Source organism: Podarcis liolepis (genome assembly GCF_965112155.1).
Source record: "Podarcis liolepis genome assembly, chromosome: 4".
Classification (NCBI taxonomy): domain Eukaryota; kingdom Metazoa; phylum Chordata; class Lepidosauria; order Squamata; family Lacertidae; genus Podarcis; species Podarcis liolepis.
Window position 1 is genome coordinate 52,387,023 of NC_139558.1, and position 16,441 is coordinate 52,403,463.

At 40.9% G+C, this 16,441-nt stretch overlaps 1 protein-coding gene across 7 annotated transcripts in view; it reads right to left on the reverse strand.

Moving 5' to 3' along the window:
* The window catches only part of IGSF5 (immunoglobulin superfamily member 5), a 41,336-nt gene that overhangs the window by 18,569 nt on the left and 6,326 nt on the right, over window positions 1–16,441 (reverse strand). Inside the window, exons 1-6 of one of the 7 annotated variants that reach the window (XM_083498799.1) lie at window positions 12,014–12,234; window positions 9,775–9,854; window positions 7,159–7,479; window positions 5,296–5,604; window positions 1,976–2,092; window positions 579–603 (exon numbers count right to left, since the gene is read on the reverse strand). In XM_083498799.1, the coding sequence (XP_083354925.1) occupies window positions 579–603; window positions 1,976–2,092; window positions 5,296–5,604; window positions 7,159–7,479; window positions 9,775–9,832 (830 nt within the window). In that variant the 5' untranslated portion in view covers window positions 9,833–9,854; window positions 12,014–12,234. Of the gene's footprint in view, window positions 1–578; window positions 604–1,975; window positions 2,096–5,295; window positions 5,605–7,158; window positions 7,480–8,865; window positions 9,022–9,774; window positions 9,855–12,013; window positions 12,239–16,441 lie in introns of those variants that run through there. The other 6 variants (XM_083498794.1, XM_083498798.1, XM_083498795.1 and 3 more) reach the window with 6 other exon arrangements.

Consider the following 16,441-nt stretch of genomic DNA (forward strand, 5'->3'; position numbering starts at 1 on the left):
ACCTTTAGTGCCCTGTTTCCACTGAGTATTTATGTGTTGCAAAATGCCTTGGAATTTTTAAATGAAGGGTGGTATAAAAATGTTTTAACTCAAATATATGAAATGAAATATGTTGCACATATTAAGGCTACTATAAGAATGTTTCAATGCAAAACAGTTCTTTGATGGATCAAAGTTTCAGTTTGGAGTCATGTTGCTATTAAAGGTAAAGGGTAAAGGTAAAGGGTATTAAAGGTAAATCCTGTACTATTCATGCAGTCAAATGTCATGTGATGGTGACAGATAATTCAGCAATTTTAAATCACTTAAATTTACAGTATAATGAAATAGAATCTCTTTTTCCCTTTTCTTTTCATCTGGACATTTCAAAAGAAAAAATATATATTATCCATGGCAAATAATTTGTATGTTCCTGACTTTGTATGTTTCAAATCTAATAACAATGGGGTGGATAACCCGTGACTCTCCAGATGTTCTTGAATTACATCTTTCATCATCCCTTACCACAGGGCAAGCCGGGCAAAATATTAAATAGAAATTTTACCAAATGAGTGAAACAAAAATGATAATCAGCTTACCTCATCTCCTCTTGATACTTGGAGTCTGGGGGGAAAGGTCAGATTTTAGAATATATTCTTTAAAAAAAGCAATTTATTTGAAAAGAACACTCTTAAGTCTTCTTAAATATATTAATTTAATACAGAAAGGTGCTCCAGCGCTCAAACTGAGATTGTCCATGCAGAGGCACCCTCAGTCATTCAAGTAAAAAGGAGGCGCTCTGCTTGTGTGGACCTGGACTCCTCATTGAAACAAGAGAGAGAATTATTGTAGGCAGGAAGAACTTCCCTTCATAACTCACATGTAGGATCACTATGCTATACACTTTTCTATGCAGTCGTACCTTGGAAGTCGAATGGAATCCGTTCCGGAAGTCCATTCGACTTCCAAAACGTTCGGAAACCCAAGCACCGCTTCTGATTGGCTGCAGGGAGCTGCGGAAGCCCTGTCGGACGTTCGACTTCCAAAAATAGTTCGCAAACCGGAACAGTTACTTCCGGGTTTGCAGTGTTCGGGAGCCAAAACGTTCGAGAACTAAGCTGTTCGAAAACCAAGGTACTACTGTATATCTCAAAAAGAAGTAATTACTCTGCAGAAAATTCCTCTGAAACTTGGGCTGCAATCTTGCTCCCTTTGCACATGGAAAGCAGGGTGTGGCTCAATGGGACACCAATCACCACCCACCATCCATCACCCTCCACCCTATTATCCTTGCACCTATGTGCCACTATTTCTATAACAGGCTGCAAGCAGACTATTCAAGTCAAGGCACTCCAAGACTGCATCCAGCTGCCACCCTCTCCTTCCCCCACAACAGAATGGGGCTCTGTGGAAGAGCAGCTTGCTGGAAACTCCAGGGTTATCCGTGCAGGAAGACCTGTGTTTGAAGAGAATGACCTGGCCACAGTGCCAGGGAGCAAGCACAACAGAGGCAGTGTGTGCCCTGGTGTTGGCTGGAGTGGTTTACTTTTTATGCATACTACTGCACTTGCAGAAAGCAACTTCTCAAATTAGCTGTGCCAATAACGGAGGGCTTGATGTGTAAACAGTTAAGAGTGCATTTCAAACAGTCTTGTCATTTCCAATTGCTTTTTATTTACAATTTGCTCACCGCTGGATTGTATGCCATTAAGAAATTTAACAGCAGATTATGAGGAACAGTTTCCCCTCTGGTCCAGGCTGTTTCTCTATATTTGATTGAGGTTGATTTATAAGGGAATTTATGCCACATTGAATTCCATTCCTCACCATCAGTGTTTAAGTCCCAGTCTTTCTCCCGGTTATTTTTAGTGTTCGTATCTACATTTATCAAGAATACAAGTAGAAATCTGCCACTGTCACAAAAGTCAGTTCTTTGGACCTAATCTCCCTCCCTAAATAATTCCATGTTTTAAAATGGTTCAGAGAGCCCACGTACCTTTCCTTCTTTTGCAGCAGCAGATAATAAGCAGAATAATAAGGATCAGGAGGAGGAAACCAACAACTGACAATACAACTGCTAAAATTATAGTTCGAGTTCGTCCGTCATCGCCTGCTACTAGATAAAAATTAATAAATGTTAAGAAGCACAGTAAAATATGCACGTCTCCCTATGAATTTAATGAGTTACTCATAGACTGCTGTGCTTTCTTAAGTAATGTTACCCTGTTGCGGCTTCTAGAAGTCCAAGAGTCTTTGCCAGATACATTATTATTTTATTTTTATTATTTCAACAGATTCTGACTTCATGCATCAGTTTCTACTCAATAGACATAGTTGCCAATTTGGCTGTAGTGGGAAAGTGTGGCATGGAAGAGGCAGGAGAAGGGAATATGTGGGCGAAAATTAGTTCCTAGTCTAATAAACTATGCATCCAATTAAAAAGTTAATTCAGCAGATGCGTTTCATCTGAACAGTCCTCTTCAGTGGCTTTATATTTCATCTATCTTAAAAGCATTATCATAGCTATAGACCACATCAGATGAGAGGCTTTTGATTATAATTGGCATTGTTGTGCAAAACACACCATAGCTGTTTACACATTAAACCCTCAAGTTTCCAAAGTTTTCCCTTTAAATCTTTGGGTTAAATGTATGAAAGATCTGATTAAACTCCCACTGCAGCATTGCCACTTTATATAGTGTTGCAGGATTGCGGGGGGCGGGGGGTGGGGTGTTGGTTGGTTGGTTTGCCATTTGGGGCTCCTTCTAAGCCCTTAGTTTTTCTGTTTGTAAGATGGGATTTTGTTGTAAAAGGAACTGCTGCAGTGGTCAAATCAGTCTCTTTGTCAAGTTAATGGCCCTAGTCAAACCTGCTAAGCCTCCTTTCTACATGACTAAAGATCTGGCTATGTTGCCATAGAAACAACTAGACACTTTATCCTAGGTGTAGGAGAACAATTGGCAAGGTGTGAGCTAGAGTGGAGATGGGATGACATGGAGATGGTCATGTACACATTACCTACTTAAAATTCAGGTAGGTGGTTCTTTTTCTCAATTTGGATATAGCTAGTTTTTGCAGGGGGGTACATCAAAACACACTATTTCCTAAGAAATGACAGGCTAGATGCAAGATGTATATGGATTTTGACTAATGTCATGTGTACACCACTTCCCAAACCTGTGGTGGGAGCATACTGCTCACAAAATAAATGGGGGTGCCTACATGGCCTTGCACTCTGTGCTGAACCCAAAGCCCTAACTCAGAGAGAAACCTGAACCCAAACGGGCAAGTTAGATCCGTTAGGCTGAGTGTTAATGCTGTGAGCCTCTTCATCTTCCTCTTAGCTTGTATATATGTGTAAATAAAAAACATATCACCAAAACATCACAGTCTCCAGTCACCTTCATTCCAAGGATACCAAACCCATAATACGGCACCCCTGACGTCTCTCATACTCAGAGACTAGTATGTTGTCCTGAGCACACCCAGCACAAGGAGAACAAATGAGTGTTAGTTCTTTATTGGTAAGGCACTCAATTACAGCATCTCCTCAGGTGCAAAGGATATACACACCATTCCTGCTATGTAGCTAGCTAGGCATCTATGTCCCAGGTCTGAGCCCTGAACTGGACCATTGAAGCAACAGAATAGCCATGCCTCTTCCTAAACTTAAATCCCCTCGCCTGACAGCAACCTATGGCTTCTCCTGCCGCTGCGCTGGCACTTTAAGCCCCTCCTTGTCTTTGGAGACGGCGGAGGAAGGGACCAAAGACATCCTAATGTCCCACCACTCCATTGATTTATTCCCCCACCTGCATAAGGTTGCAATAGCAGAAGTAAGGTGAGTGTAAGTGGCAGGCCCACTGTACTTTAAAAGGTGTACTCTATGGGGCACTTCTGAGTCCTAAAATATCAAAAATCTTCCATTGCCCTTTTGGCAAGAGCCAACACCTCCACCACCTGCTTTCACAACTTCACCAGTTTAAGTGTTCTTCACGCTTCCTCCAAGGAGAACAGGCCTGATTCTGGTGACTGAAGTGCATGCTTCTACATTGTAATAGATGGCTCCCCCTCCCATTGAAACTTCCTTCAGCCCGATGAATGGTGACCACACAAAACACTAAAGAAAGCTGTCAGGAAACTATGAAATGGCATATGAAGTAATGTGTGTAAGAGAGAGGAGAGGCGGTTTTCGTCATTACTGCTGACATATCTCAATTTCAGCCTAATCATTAAAAGATTTTTATGTACTCCAACCCTGACAACTCACATGTTTCTCCTCCTGCACAAACAGCTTCTCGGGGAATAAAATGAAGAATGTTCCTAGATAAATCAGTAAGTACACCGTAATTGCACTTTGTGACATCTGCTTTTCTTCCATTCTGAGTTACATCATGTCACTATGGCAACTGAATATGGCTGCTTCTTCAGAGTGACAGCTAGACAAGAGGGTTTATTAATTCCCCCATCACCCACAAAACAGAATCTTCCTGATGGATTCTGTTTCGCTTAGTCAGTAATTAGAAACATCTACTCTGGTCATTTCTAGAACAGAAACACACAAGGAAATGGGTCCCCAAGGTACTGGCACAAATGGAGTACAAAGTGGAAGCCTATGACCAGGAAACTATGATCAGAAAACCTTGCCTAACAACTGAGGTAAATAAAGCAATCACTTCTGCCTCTTATCAGCCGTCTTTGCCTCATTTAACATACTAAGGGTTGCCAATAATAAAAATCAATGTGTAACTTTGGGAGGAATCATTTCTCTGTGGCAGAACGCCTCCTTTGTATGCAGAAGATCCCAACTCTACAGTTGGTACATTAATAATTGGACATGGAAGCACCTGGAGTAGGGATGGTGAACCTGTGGCCTTCCAGGTGTTTGTGCACTGTAACCCATCAGCCCCAGCAAGCATGATCAATGGTCAAGGATGATGGGAGTTGTAGGCTGTCAAAAGCAAGAGGGCCAAAGCTAGGGCCATTCCAGAGCCATCTTCATGAAACTCACCAAATTTCATATAGTCTGAATGGATGTCCCACCAATATTTTAGCCATGATCGAAAGCCAAGTACAGTACCTTTCAGCCATGTATAGTAGATTGCATAACAAGAAATTAAAGATTTTGAACATGATGGTGATGTGGGATTGAGGACTGGAGTAATCATTTTGTGATATTATGGCAGTGGACAAAGCTGTATTGTAACTTTTGAATAAATGTTAAGAAAGAAAGAAAGAAAGAAAGAAAGAAAGAAAGAAAGAAAGAAAGAAAGAAAGAAAGAAAGAAAGAAGTGTACCCGCAAGATAGTCACTTACTTGAAGGAGGCTGATACACAGTAAGTGTCACAGTTGTATTCTGTGGCTCAGGGAGTGCATCTATAGCGACAAAGCAAGTCACAGTGCTATTGGTCACTGGTGTCAGGGTTAAGATGCTCTCTTCATTGTACAAGCCATTTGATCCTTGACTCTGGTTGGTAATGTACATGGAATTATCTAATGTAATATTATTTACCATCCAGGAAATCTGTGGAGCAGGAGCCCATCCAAGAGCTTCACAAATTATCTCAGTTGTTTGGTTCTCTCTTACTGTCAAGTTGCCAGCTTTGATAGTCAAAGATCCATTAACTGTTTGGGGAAAAGAAGATGTTTTTCTTCCTTCAGAATAGTTTACACTACACATTTTTATAGGGCCAGGCTGAATTTATTTTCTCAATTTGGTTTCATGTTGCCACCAAGAGAATTACATCCCCCCCCCCAAAAAAAATTTGAAACCCAGATCTCCATGTTGGAAAAGTAACCTTTAAAGCATTTCTAACAGCCCATTAGCGGCTTTAGAAACATAAGCAGGTTTCCCAGATTATTGTTGGAAGATAATTATTGAAGCTTTGCAGCCATGCTGATAGATGCATCTTTCTGAACTACAGAATTATGCATTGGATTAGATTTATCAAGAATTTTGAAAATGCCACACTGCAGATTGACCCTTCATTTGGCAAATTTTTAGAGCCGAGAGATGATTTATCATTTCTATATGCATTCTCTAAACCAGGCATGTCCAAAGTCCAATTCGGGGGCCTAATCCGGGCTGCCGGTTGATTTAATCCGGCCCTGGTGGCAGTATATGTCCTGGAGTAAAATCCTTTAAAAAGCTCAACAACTTCAATCCTAAAAAAAGCTAAACACCTGTGGTTGGCCCTCATGCATGTTCACTTCATCAAATCTGGTCCTCTTTGAAAAAAGTTTGGGCTCTAAACAATGCTGATTGGCAGTATTGTCAAAAGGAGCATCTGTTATCTTGATGAGGGTCTATTGTAATGATTCCCAAATGCTGGCTTAGTATCCACTAACCACTAGTTTTATGGTAGCATTGCTATGACATTAGAAGCAGGGGATGCTACAGCCATCTGTATGCGCTCTCTCTCTCTCTCTCTCTCTCTCTCTCTCTCTCTCTCTCTCTCTCTGAGATATATAAAAACACATGTCAATTACATACCCACCAACAGTTCTGATTTGACCAGGGCACCCCAGAATTGCAGATTACAGATTACATCGTGGCTTCTGAATGGATGTCTCATTTTTGGTGCCAAGCTCTCGCACAAGTCAGCTATTTCCCATGAGAGCTCGGCACCAAAAGAGGCACATTTTTCACGCAAATGAAGGCAGCCGAGCTGGAGCCCATGGAGGAGGTACTGGTGGTATAAACCAGGATGCCCCAGCCAGACCCAAAGGCCATGCCTGCTCTGCCTGATGCTGTCCCTGCCAGAGGCATAAAAGAAGCCAACAAAGATGAAGATGATGACAGGGAAGAGGAGGTGAAGGTGCTGGCCTGCCGCTTCCTGAGGGAGCTGCTGCCAGCAACAGAGACATGGGACTGGGAAGCCTCAATTGGCTTGCATGGGAGCACGGCACCAAAGGACCTGCAGCCCAATTTTAATTGTCAGAATGTTGGAGGGTATACAACTGAAAATTATGCTATTTGTCTACCAAAGTGCTTTGTAGTCCACAAAGGCTTGCGCTGCAGCACATCTATTAGTGTTTAAATGCCACAATACTGTTTAAAGTGCTGAGAGAAGGAAGTATAGAAGGAATAGGAAAGAGCAATCTCAGTATGAATTACTCTTGCAATTGGCCTAAATGTTTTTTCCTTAAAACTGAAGGATGACAAAAAGGCATACACACCTTGAACAGAAAGAAATGCGTATTTATCTTCCTGAAAGTTCTGGAGGCTGCATTTTATTTCTCCAGAATCATGTAGCTGGACATCAAAAATCTTGAGTCCGGAAGTGAACTCGGTACCATTGTGAAAACCATCCTGATTGTATTTCTGATTTGTTATAACAGGTGTTCCGTTACCCAGTACAGTCAATATAGGGGTTCCATTGAAAAGCCATATCAAAATCTTATACCCTTCTGACACTGTACAGTTAAAATGAGCCACTGAACCAGCAAGAATGGTTAAATTTCTGGGACCTTCTATGATGGAGTAGCCAAACCCAGTATCTGCAAAACAGGAGAGGGGGAGAAAATCACTCAGGAACTGAAACTAAACCAACACCAAAGTCAATAAGGGTGTTTCTAGCTTATCTTACAAAATCATCATGATAACAGTTAAAAAAATCAATGTATATAGGTCTGACATCACCCTTCTGCATAAATACATGAGGAGCATTAAACGTCCATGTGAACAAAAAAATGAAGCAGGCATTTAAGTTGGTTAATGTACTGGTAACACAGATTAATGCCAGATAGTGTGTACAACGTCTGAAGAACCTTTGCTGTGAACATTAGAAACAAAAGCTATCGGTCGTCTTGTATTGTAACTTTGCCCTGTGCTTGAAAACAGAGGGAAGGTCTTGCCTCAGTTTAAGCTGACAGCAGTTGCTTAATGAATCCCAGAGTTCTGGTTCGAAGCATTCCCATTTTGGACCTAAACTGGTTTTAAACAACCAGGTGCCTAGAAGCAGATTCATCCTATCCTGAGAATACAGCGGTACCTCGGGTTAAGAACTTAATTCGTTCTGGAGGCCTGTTCTTAATCTGAAACTGTTCTTAACCTGAAGCACCACTTTAGCTAATGGGGCTGACTGCTGCCACCACGCTGCTGGAGCAAGATTTCTGTTCTCATCCTGAAGCAAAGTTCTTAACCCAAGGTACTATTTCTGGGTTAGTGGAGTCTGTAACCTGAAGCGTATGCAACCTGAAGCGTATGTAACCCGAGGTACCACTGTAGTTGTGGCTCATTTGGTAGCGCTGCCCTTGCCTGTTCCATTATAGAGCTTTCAGGATAAACATTTTGAATTTTCTTAATCCATCCTGTACAGCTTTGACACACTGATCTGCAAGAGTTAATTTTTCAAAGTTTTGTGCTCAGTTCTGTGGATTGATTGACAACGACTTTAATAAATCCTCATGTTGGCAAAACTGGGCTTAATCTTTTTTTTTTTTTTTTTACTTTCTTTAAAGAAATAATTACCAGAAAGGGCATGTGATTTTCCAAGAGCCAAGAATTGCACAACAGCCTAAATACTCTACAAGAGTCATTTGAATAGGTGGCATAGTAGCGTAATTCCCATCAGTGTGAACCAATTCCAGAACACTTCTCATTTTTTTTATTATCCTTTGCTAATGACCATACTCCAAGTATGCTGGCATTATAAGCCAAGATAATTACATTCTTTCCATCATATTGTATAAACTACCCAAGGGACTTAAAGGGATCATCGTCTTTGTACTAAATTGCATTTTAATGCTCAAGGATCATAAGAAGTTTCAAAACTCACAAACTTGTATCAAAAAATTCACATGGGACACGAGCTAAACAGCTACAGCAATGCAAAAAAAAAAATGCAGACTGAGAAGTTGAAGAAATGAATCGCAAAGACACACCTGCAGAGGTATAATAACCAGCTGATGTTAAAAATGTACACGTGACCTTTTGTTCTGAAGACTTCAAGGGAGGCTGTATCTTTGACATCTTTACTGACCCAAAGTGCATAGGGACTTGAGCTAGGATTTCAGCTTGAAATGCAGACTGCTGTACTGAAAGTACACTTCAGCTCTCAGTCAGTAGCTTGCTTTTCAAGGGATACCCTGAATTGTGTTCAATTTCCCTACTTTTCCTTGTGTCCTGAACATGCACATCTCTTACTCCAACTTGTCAGTCTTCAAGGGAGCTATTGCACTGCATTCTGCTTTGCATCTTTCCTGGCCTCCATGAAAACAGAGTGGAAGTCAAGTTAGAATTTACAATAGAAATTCAGAATGTTGACCTTCAATGTGCACACAAAGGGCTCGTCCATAGTGTAATTTAATGTAGATAGTAAGCTTTCTGTACTTCCCCCAATTCTCCATTATCCTTTGATGTTTTCCTCCAAATCTCCACTTCCCATACTTTCCCCTTCCTCAGTCCTGATTTTCTCATAACAGGGATACTCTGAAAAGGAGGGGGTATGAGAAAATCCAGACTTACTGAGGGGGAAGTGTGGGAAGGCAGTGATTTGGAGGAAAAAGTCATGTGGACAACAATTAATGGAGGTATAGGAAGCTTACTATCCATATTAAATGATTTCCATACGACATTTCAGTCTTGCATCGAGTAATATTTTGCATTTTCCTTCTCCCACTGAGAACTGGTAGGGAGGAAGGGGCTGGGTTGTTATTAAAATGTGACACCCTGAATGTGTGTGCCAAATTTAGCTTTAGTATTTCAGCATTCTATAGAGTTACAGGTGGCCTAAGAAGTGCTAAGCAAACAAGTTACACTTTGATTGGCAAATGAGAAAAGAGTAATAATACCTGTTAGCAAGACTAAAAGACTGAAAGCCAGCCAAATCCATTCCCGATATCTATCCATTTAGCAAGCTCTTCCAATGAACCTAAAAGAAAAGGACACCAGCTCATTGCTGTAAAACACATATTTTTTTATCAAGTATTTCAAAGTTGCAAATCCAAAGACAAAAACAATCATGCTTCAAATGGACTGAACAACAACAAAGCAGTATATTTCCTAGATTATAAACAGAGAACCATACATATATGTGCAGTCACTAAATGACGTGTTTGACTATTAAGAAGAGATCACATCCTTCTGGAATGTGGTGAGCAGTTGTGAAAAAAACTCCTGGGCTGGATTCATGTAAGCATCCAATCTCTAAGATGTGTGAGATTCCAGGGGTCTTGGCAATGGCATGCTTTCCACAGGGCCTGTGTTCCCTTTTGGACAATTAGGCACAGTGGAGGCGGCAGTGTCTTTATGATATTTGGTTTATTTACACATATATACAACCTGAATCATAGAATCATAGAACTGTAGAGTGGGAAGGAACCCTGTGGATCATCTAGTCCAACCCCCTGCAATGCAGGAATAAGCAGCTGTCCCATACGGGGATTGAACCTACAACCTTGGTATTATCAACACCATGCTCTAACCAACTGAGCTATCCACGCTGGTCATCTACTGTGCAGAGAGGGTTCAGAGCATTCACATCTTAAAATGATTATTTGTTCCTCTCTCAGGAGCAGCAGGCTTAGGTCTACAAACAAGGGAACCTGCCTGCCCCATTTGCTCCAGCCAGCCCACTGGGAGTTCTGTTGGCCCCCTTTCTCTCCCACTTTTTCAGACCTCTTGCAAAACACCACAATTTTCCATCAGCCTACATAATCCAGCACTGAAATCTTAAACCTTTTCCTTCCCTGCAGATTAACACATACATCTGAAGGAGGAAGCCCTCCTGGTCCTGCAGTCTTGCCCTTTGATGGTTTCCTTGATGGGCCATCACTAGCCTTTGTGCCCTGCTAATGGCCCCTCTTAGCAGCTATGCCAGATTGGCCTAGGTTGTTAGCATAAACTAAATCCAGGGAGTTTTAGTGTTTGGCACAGTTTAATCAAACCTTATTTAATTCTAACTCTTACTAAATCCACAATACGAATGGCAACAAACCCTCAGCAAAGTGATCATTCACCTCCCACCATAAGCTACAAAAAATTCCTGCTGAAGTGTGTTTTCAAGAGCCAAGCTGCCACAAGCTTTGATTGTCCAGACATGATTCCATATTTTTCCAGTGCTAAGAGATATCTATCCTAGCTGCTGATGTGATCAAGTCTTTTTAAGAATAGCAATCCTCATTCAAAGAAATGCCCAGAAGGGCTAAACATAAATCAGATCTCAGCTCACGACAACTATTATTGCTGGTGTTGCTGTCTAATTGTTAAAAACCTACATTGCATAAAACAGCAAAAAGATGAGATTTATCAGCACAGAGGATGGGCGATACAATCCTATGCATGTATACTTGAATGTAAATGCTAACACCTCTGATTAAAAGAGACTCACTCTTTTAATTGTAAGTATGCATAAGACTGTTGCCTGGAAATGTATTTCAGTGATGTAGGTGTCAAAAAGGGTTAGGGTTAGGGAAGGAGGGCCACAGGAACTTCCATCAAAACTAGGCCATAGTGGCTCAATTTTTTTTTAGAACTGGAAAAAAATGTTTTTCACAACAGAAAGCTACAATTATTTTGGGATAGCTTTACTCTCCTTATTTGAGGCAGGAGTTGCCATTGTGCTAAGCATCTCCTCTTGTACGATAACAGATCAACGTGCCCAATAGGGGTGGACTACCCAAGCTCATTTCCTGGGTTTTCATTAACCAAGAAGGATCATTTGCAGACTATTTCAGAGCTATGGGATCAACAGAAAAATACGTTTCTATATAGTAGTTGCTCTCCACATGTGTTTGATTAGACATATAAATTAAAGCTGCAACTGTCAGCACTTTCACTAAGTTTTAAGCCCTGTCATACACAGTAAACATACCTAAGACTGTGCCAAACAAGTAACATTCAAAAGTAGAGGCCTCTACACTATCGTACTTCCTACTTTCTGTTCACATTTGGATTTTGCTAACTTAACTTTGGAGAGCAAACATCCTTTTCTAAATATCATTACATAACCGCAGATTCTTTATCAGTAAACCCATTTTGCAGTCATTCACCCATATTAAATTGACTATCATAGGCTTGAGAGTTCCTTACCTTCTTACCAGTAGATTGTCACATGAAAAACCTTAGTCTCTTCTGAGAAAGAAAATCTGTTCATTGCTGTCTCTTCCATCCAAGTAACTCCTCATATAGCCACACACCCAAATATTCCGATTAACTCTCAACTGGCTTCTATATTATTCCTCTGGAAGGCCCCACACAAAGCATTTCCTGCAACTTCTGGTTTCTGAGGTGGCTTTTGTGCGACTCTGTTTGCAATGACCTTTTATCTCATAAAAAGATATGACTCAGGTGTGCAACCAATGAACATATTCCATGGTTTTTAATAATTAACAGATGCCATCAAAACATAAAGTAAAAAGGCAGGTACAGGACCAACCAAATAGGTGTGGAAACGACGACACCTATTGCCGTAATGAAGCAATGTGCAGCTCAGCAGGCACCAGGAGATTCTTTTTAAAAGGGAGGAAGCAAAATGATCAAACCTTGCTCTAGCACTTTCATGACTAGTATGGCATGTGAAAAATTCAGCTGTTGCCACTTTCCCCCTTACTGCATCTCTATGTGGGAAGAGAACATACTCTATCTGCTATATTGCTGCCTAACACTCTATACTGTGTTAAAGTCACAAGAACCCTGTCAGGGGAGGTGGGAGGGACATAACAACCTTCATGTGTTCCCCCATACTTTGCAGAACTGCCTCAATTGCTACTGAGGAAAATAATGAATCCCTCAGTTTGCCCCAACATTCTCTTCGCCATGGTCCTCTGCTGTGCAGTAGGAAAAGGTAGAGTAAAGAAGTAGTACAAGCCAAAGACTTGGTAGTACCTTGGTTTTCGAACATAATCCATTCTGGAAGTCTGTTCAATTTCTGAAACATTTGAAAACCGAAAGCGGAAGCCTCAAAACACAAGCCTCAACACAGAAAACTCAAAACAAAAGCCACGTTTCCTGTTCGAGTTCTGAGGCGCATTCGAAAACCAAGGCACTTACTTCCGGGTTTTTGGCGTTCGAGTTCCGAAACGTTTGAGTACAGAGGCGTTCAAAAACCGAGGTACCACTGTACAACCCTTAGCTGCATCTCGGATCTTGGAGGGCTTCCATCCTTTTCAAAGCTGCTAAGGGCGGGGGCCTAATGGCCAAAGAGTGGGCTTCACACAATTCATGCTACAGTCAGGCCACTAGTGAAGTGAAACAATAAAGTGCCAGGCTCCCCAAACTCCAGAGGAGCCAAATCACAAACTACTGAGCATTTCAAAAGCACGTTATTACACATGCATGAGATGCATAAATCTTTTTATTGATTTATTTCATTTTTATTTTTATTTCTTACCTGCTCTTCACCACAAGGTCCCAGGATGGGTTGCAACAGTAAAATATACAATCATAAAACAACTACAACCATAAAACTAGTGCAAAACACAAGTAAAGCGGACTCCCTCAGGAGGTTGTAGACTCTCCTTTGTTGGAGGTTTTTAAGCAGAGGTTGGATAGCCATCTCTCAGGGATGCTTTAGTGGAGTTTCCTACATTGGGGGGGGGGGGTTGGAGTAGATGCCCCTCTCCCACCCCCGGATCCTTTCCAACTCTACAATTCTATGATTCTAGAAGCAGGTTGATATTAAAAACAATTCTATTTTATTTTTATAAAAATAATCTACCCCCCTTTCTTTTTTCTTTTTTCTTTTCTTCTCCCCCTAATGCCTCAACAAATGAAATGGATTTGTAAAAATGTTACATGAAAAAAAAAATACAAGGCACTACACTTCTGTAAAACAAGAAAATCCTGAATAAAATATATATTTTAAAAAAACACAAAAAAGTTTTTTTAAAAAATTGTTAAGAAAGTGAAATATTTAGGAATTTGGCTGTCGGTGAGAAATCTCAATTTATTTCAAAATAATTGTATTAAATTGTGGAAAGAGATTAAAAAAGAGTTGGAGATTTGGGGAAGAATGAAGCTTACCCTATTGGGTAGAATTTCAGCCATTTCAGCCATTAAAATGAATGTATTGCCAAAAAATAAAAATAATAAAAAAATAATACAAACAGTTTAAAAACATTTCACCTATAAAAAGTTTTTTAATAGTTCCAGTGCAGATGCAGACTGTGGTAAGATTTCCACATAAAAGGTTTGTTGAAAGAGGAAGGTCCTCAGTAGGTTTCGAAGACAACAGAAATGATACCTATCTGATATTAAATGGCAGAGGGTGAGATTCCAAAGGGAAGGGGCTACCATATTAAAGGTCCAATTCCTTTATTGCGCAGGATGGACCTCTTAATAAGGTGGAATCTGCAGAAGGCCCCTATCTGCAGAGCTCAGTGATCAATTAGGTATATAAGGGGTGAGATGACCTAGGGCTTTGTACCCCAGATCCAGCACCTTCAACTTAACTCATACCTCTAATTGGCAGCCAGTGCGATTATTTCAGCAGTGCCATAATATGCTGATGATTGCTGAATTAATGAATTAAGCATAAGAACATAACCTACGTACATAGAAAGAGAAAAATGTGCAGGCAATATTCCACCCAATCATTCTTCAAGACTCAAGCTGGTTCCCACATTCCATTTTGGCAGGGAATGAGGTGAGTCACAGCCCAAGACACAATTCTATTGTTCAGAAATGGAGCTTGCTGGTTCGTTTTGAAAGTCATTTTTTTATTATCTCCCACATGATGGAACTGAAAGCAGCTCAAAGAAAACAGTGGAAGAATCCAGGATTTTAACCTGAATGCCACCTCACCAGACAAAAAATAACAGCAAAGACAGGACTTGGTCCTCTAATGTAGGTCTTATTCGGACGGTATGAATTTCTTATCATTTTACTTTTGAAACATTGAAAAATTGACTTGCCTGTGTCAATACAATATATTACTCCATACAGGGGCGGGGAGCTGTGACTATGGCTGAGTGGGAGATGGTTTCCATTCAAGGTAGTTTTCTGTTAGCAGGGAAGGAGACTATTGGATTCCCAGCCAGAAACGCCCCATACAGAATACACCCACCCACTCTACCTGGTCCCTGAAATAGTCCTATACAAATTATGCACTTCAAAAGAGTACACTGTGGCCTCCCTCCATGTGTCCTTTTAATTATGCATTCATGAAGAGTTGTGCTCGTGATGGTATTAAGCAATCTCTAGTTTTCTTCTTATCCTTCAAGGATAAGGGTCATGGGTTCGAGCCCAATGTTGGGCGAAAGTTTCCTACACTGCAGAATGTTGGAATAATGACTCTCACGGTCCCTTGAAACTTGACTATACTGTGATTCTATATGTGATGCCACTCTCCAGACTGTTTGCACCTATAAAAGTTTCAGGGTGGCATGCTGCTTTGTCTCATAGCTTCCTATTAAAACCCTGTAATTTTTTCTATCACAAATGTTCCAGGATGTGCAAGGCAGGGGGTTGTTCTACTTTTGGTTCTGTGCCAGAGTGCCCTTTCCAAAGGCAGTAATGTGGTAGCACTGGGGACTCATCACAGAACAATTAATAAAGTGGAAGATGTGTGGACATTCCAGTATAAATCCACCAGTAAATACGTTATTATTCTGTTAATCAAAGAGCTGGTTGGTTGCTTTTGCAAGTGCTCGACTATAGTTCTGGTAAATGCTCCAGGATGAATCACGAAATCATAGAATTGTAGAGTTGGAAGGAACCCTGAGGGCCATCTAGTCCAACCCCCTGCAAGGCAGGAATCTCATCTGAAGCATCTGTGACAGATGGCCACCCAACCTCTGCTTAAAACCCTCCAAGGAAGGAGAGTCCACCATCTTCCAAGCGAGTCCGTTCCAATGTCAAACAGGAGTTCTTCCTGATGTTTAGTCAAAATCTTCTTTCTGTAACTTGAATCCATTGGTTCAGAACCTACCCTCTAGAGCAGGAGAAAACAAGCTTGCACCATCTTCCATTTGACAGCCCTTGAGATATTTGAAGATGGCTATCATATCATATGTTCTGTTAACCTTTGTAGTAAAGTTCCTACAAGAGCTCCTAAACTGCAATTCCTATTGGCTAAAATCATTGTAGGTGGCTCTATCCTTCCTGGCTGAAATCATTATTTGGATGGAGGTTTGAGTCACTGTAGCAGCTAGGAGTTTGCTTGCACCTGTGATTGGCTGGCACTATAGAGACTAAAGGGAGCTACAGGACCAGAAGCTCAGTCAAGACTTAAAGGTGATTTGGGACCAATCTTTGCTGCCTCCTGCTGGTTGGAATACAAATTTACTGTTGGCACGCGTTAGCTAAAGCATCTGCAATGCACCAAAATGCGCTGCTGACACTTGCTGGAAAATTTACGTTGCAGGGTTCTCATGTTTTGCATCTTTATGGAACATGTAAAGCCATCACACTGACTGCATCCTTGAATGAACTTTGAATAAAGCCCAAAGGACATGGACATCTGGTTGGTACATTTAGACCTGGTGGACAGTGTTTTTTTTAAAAAAAATAATATTTATT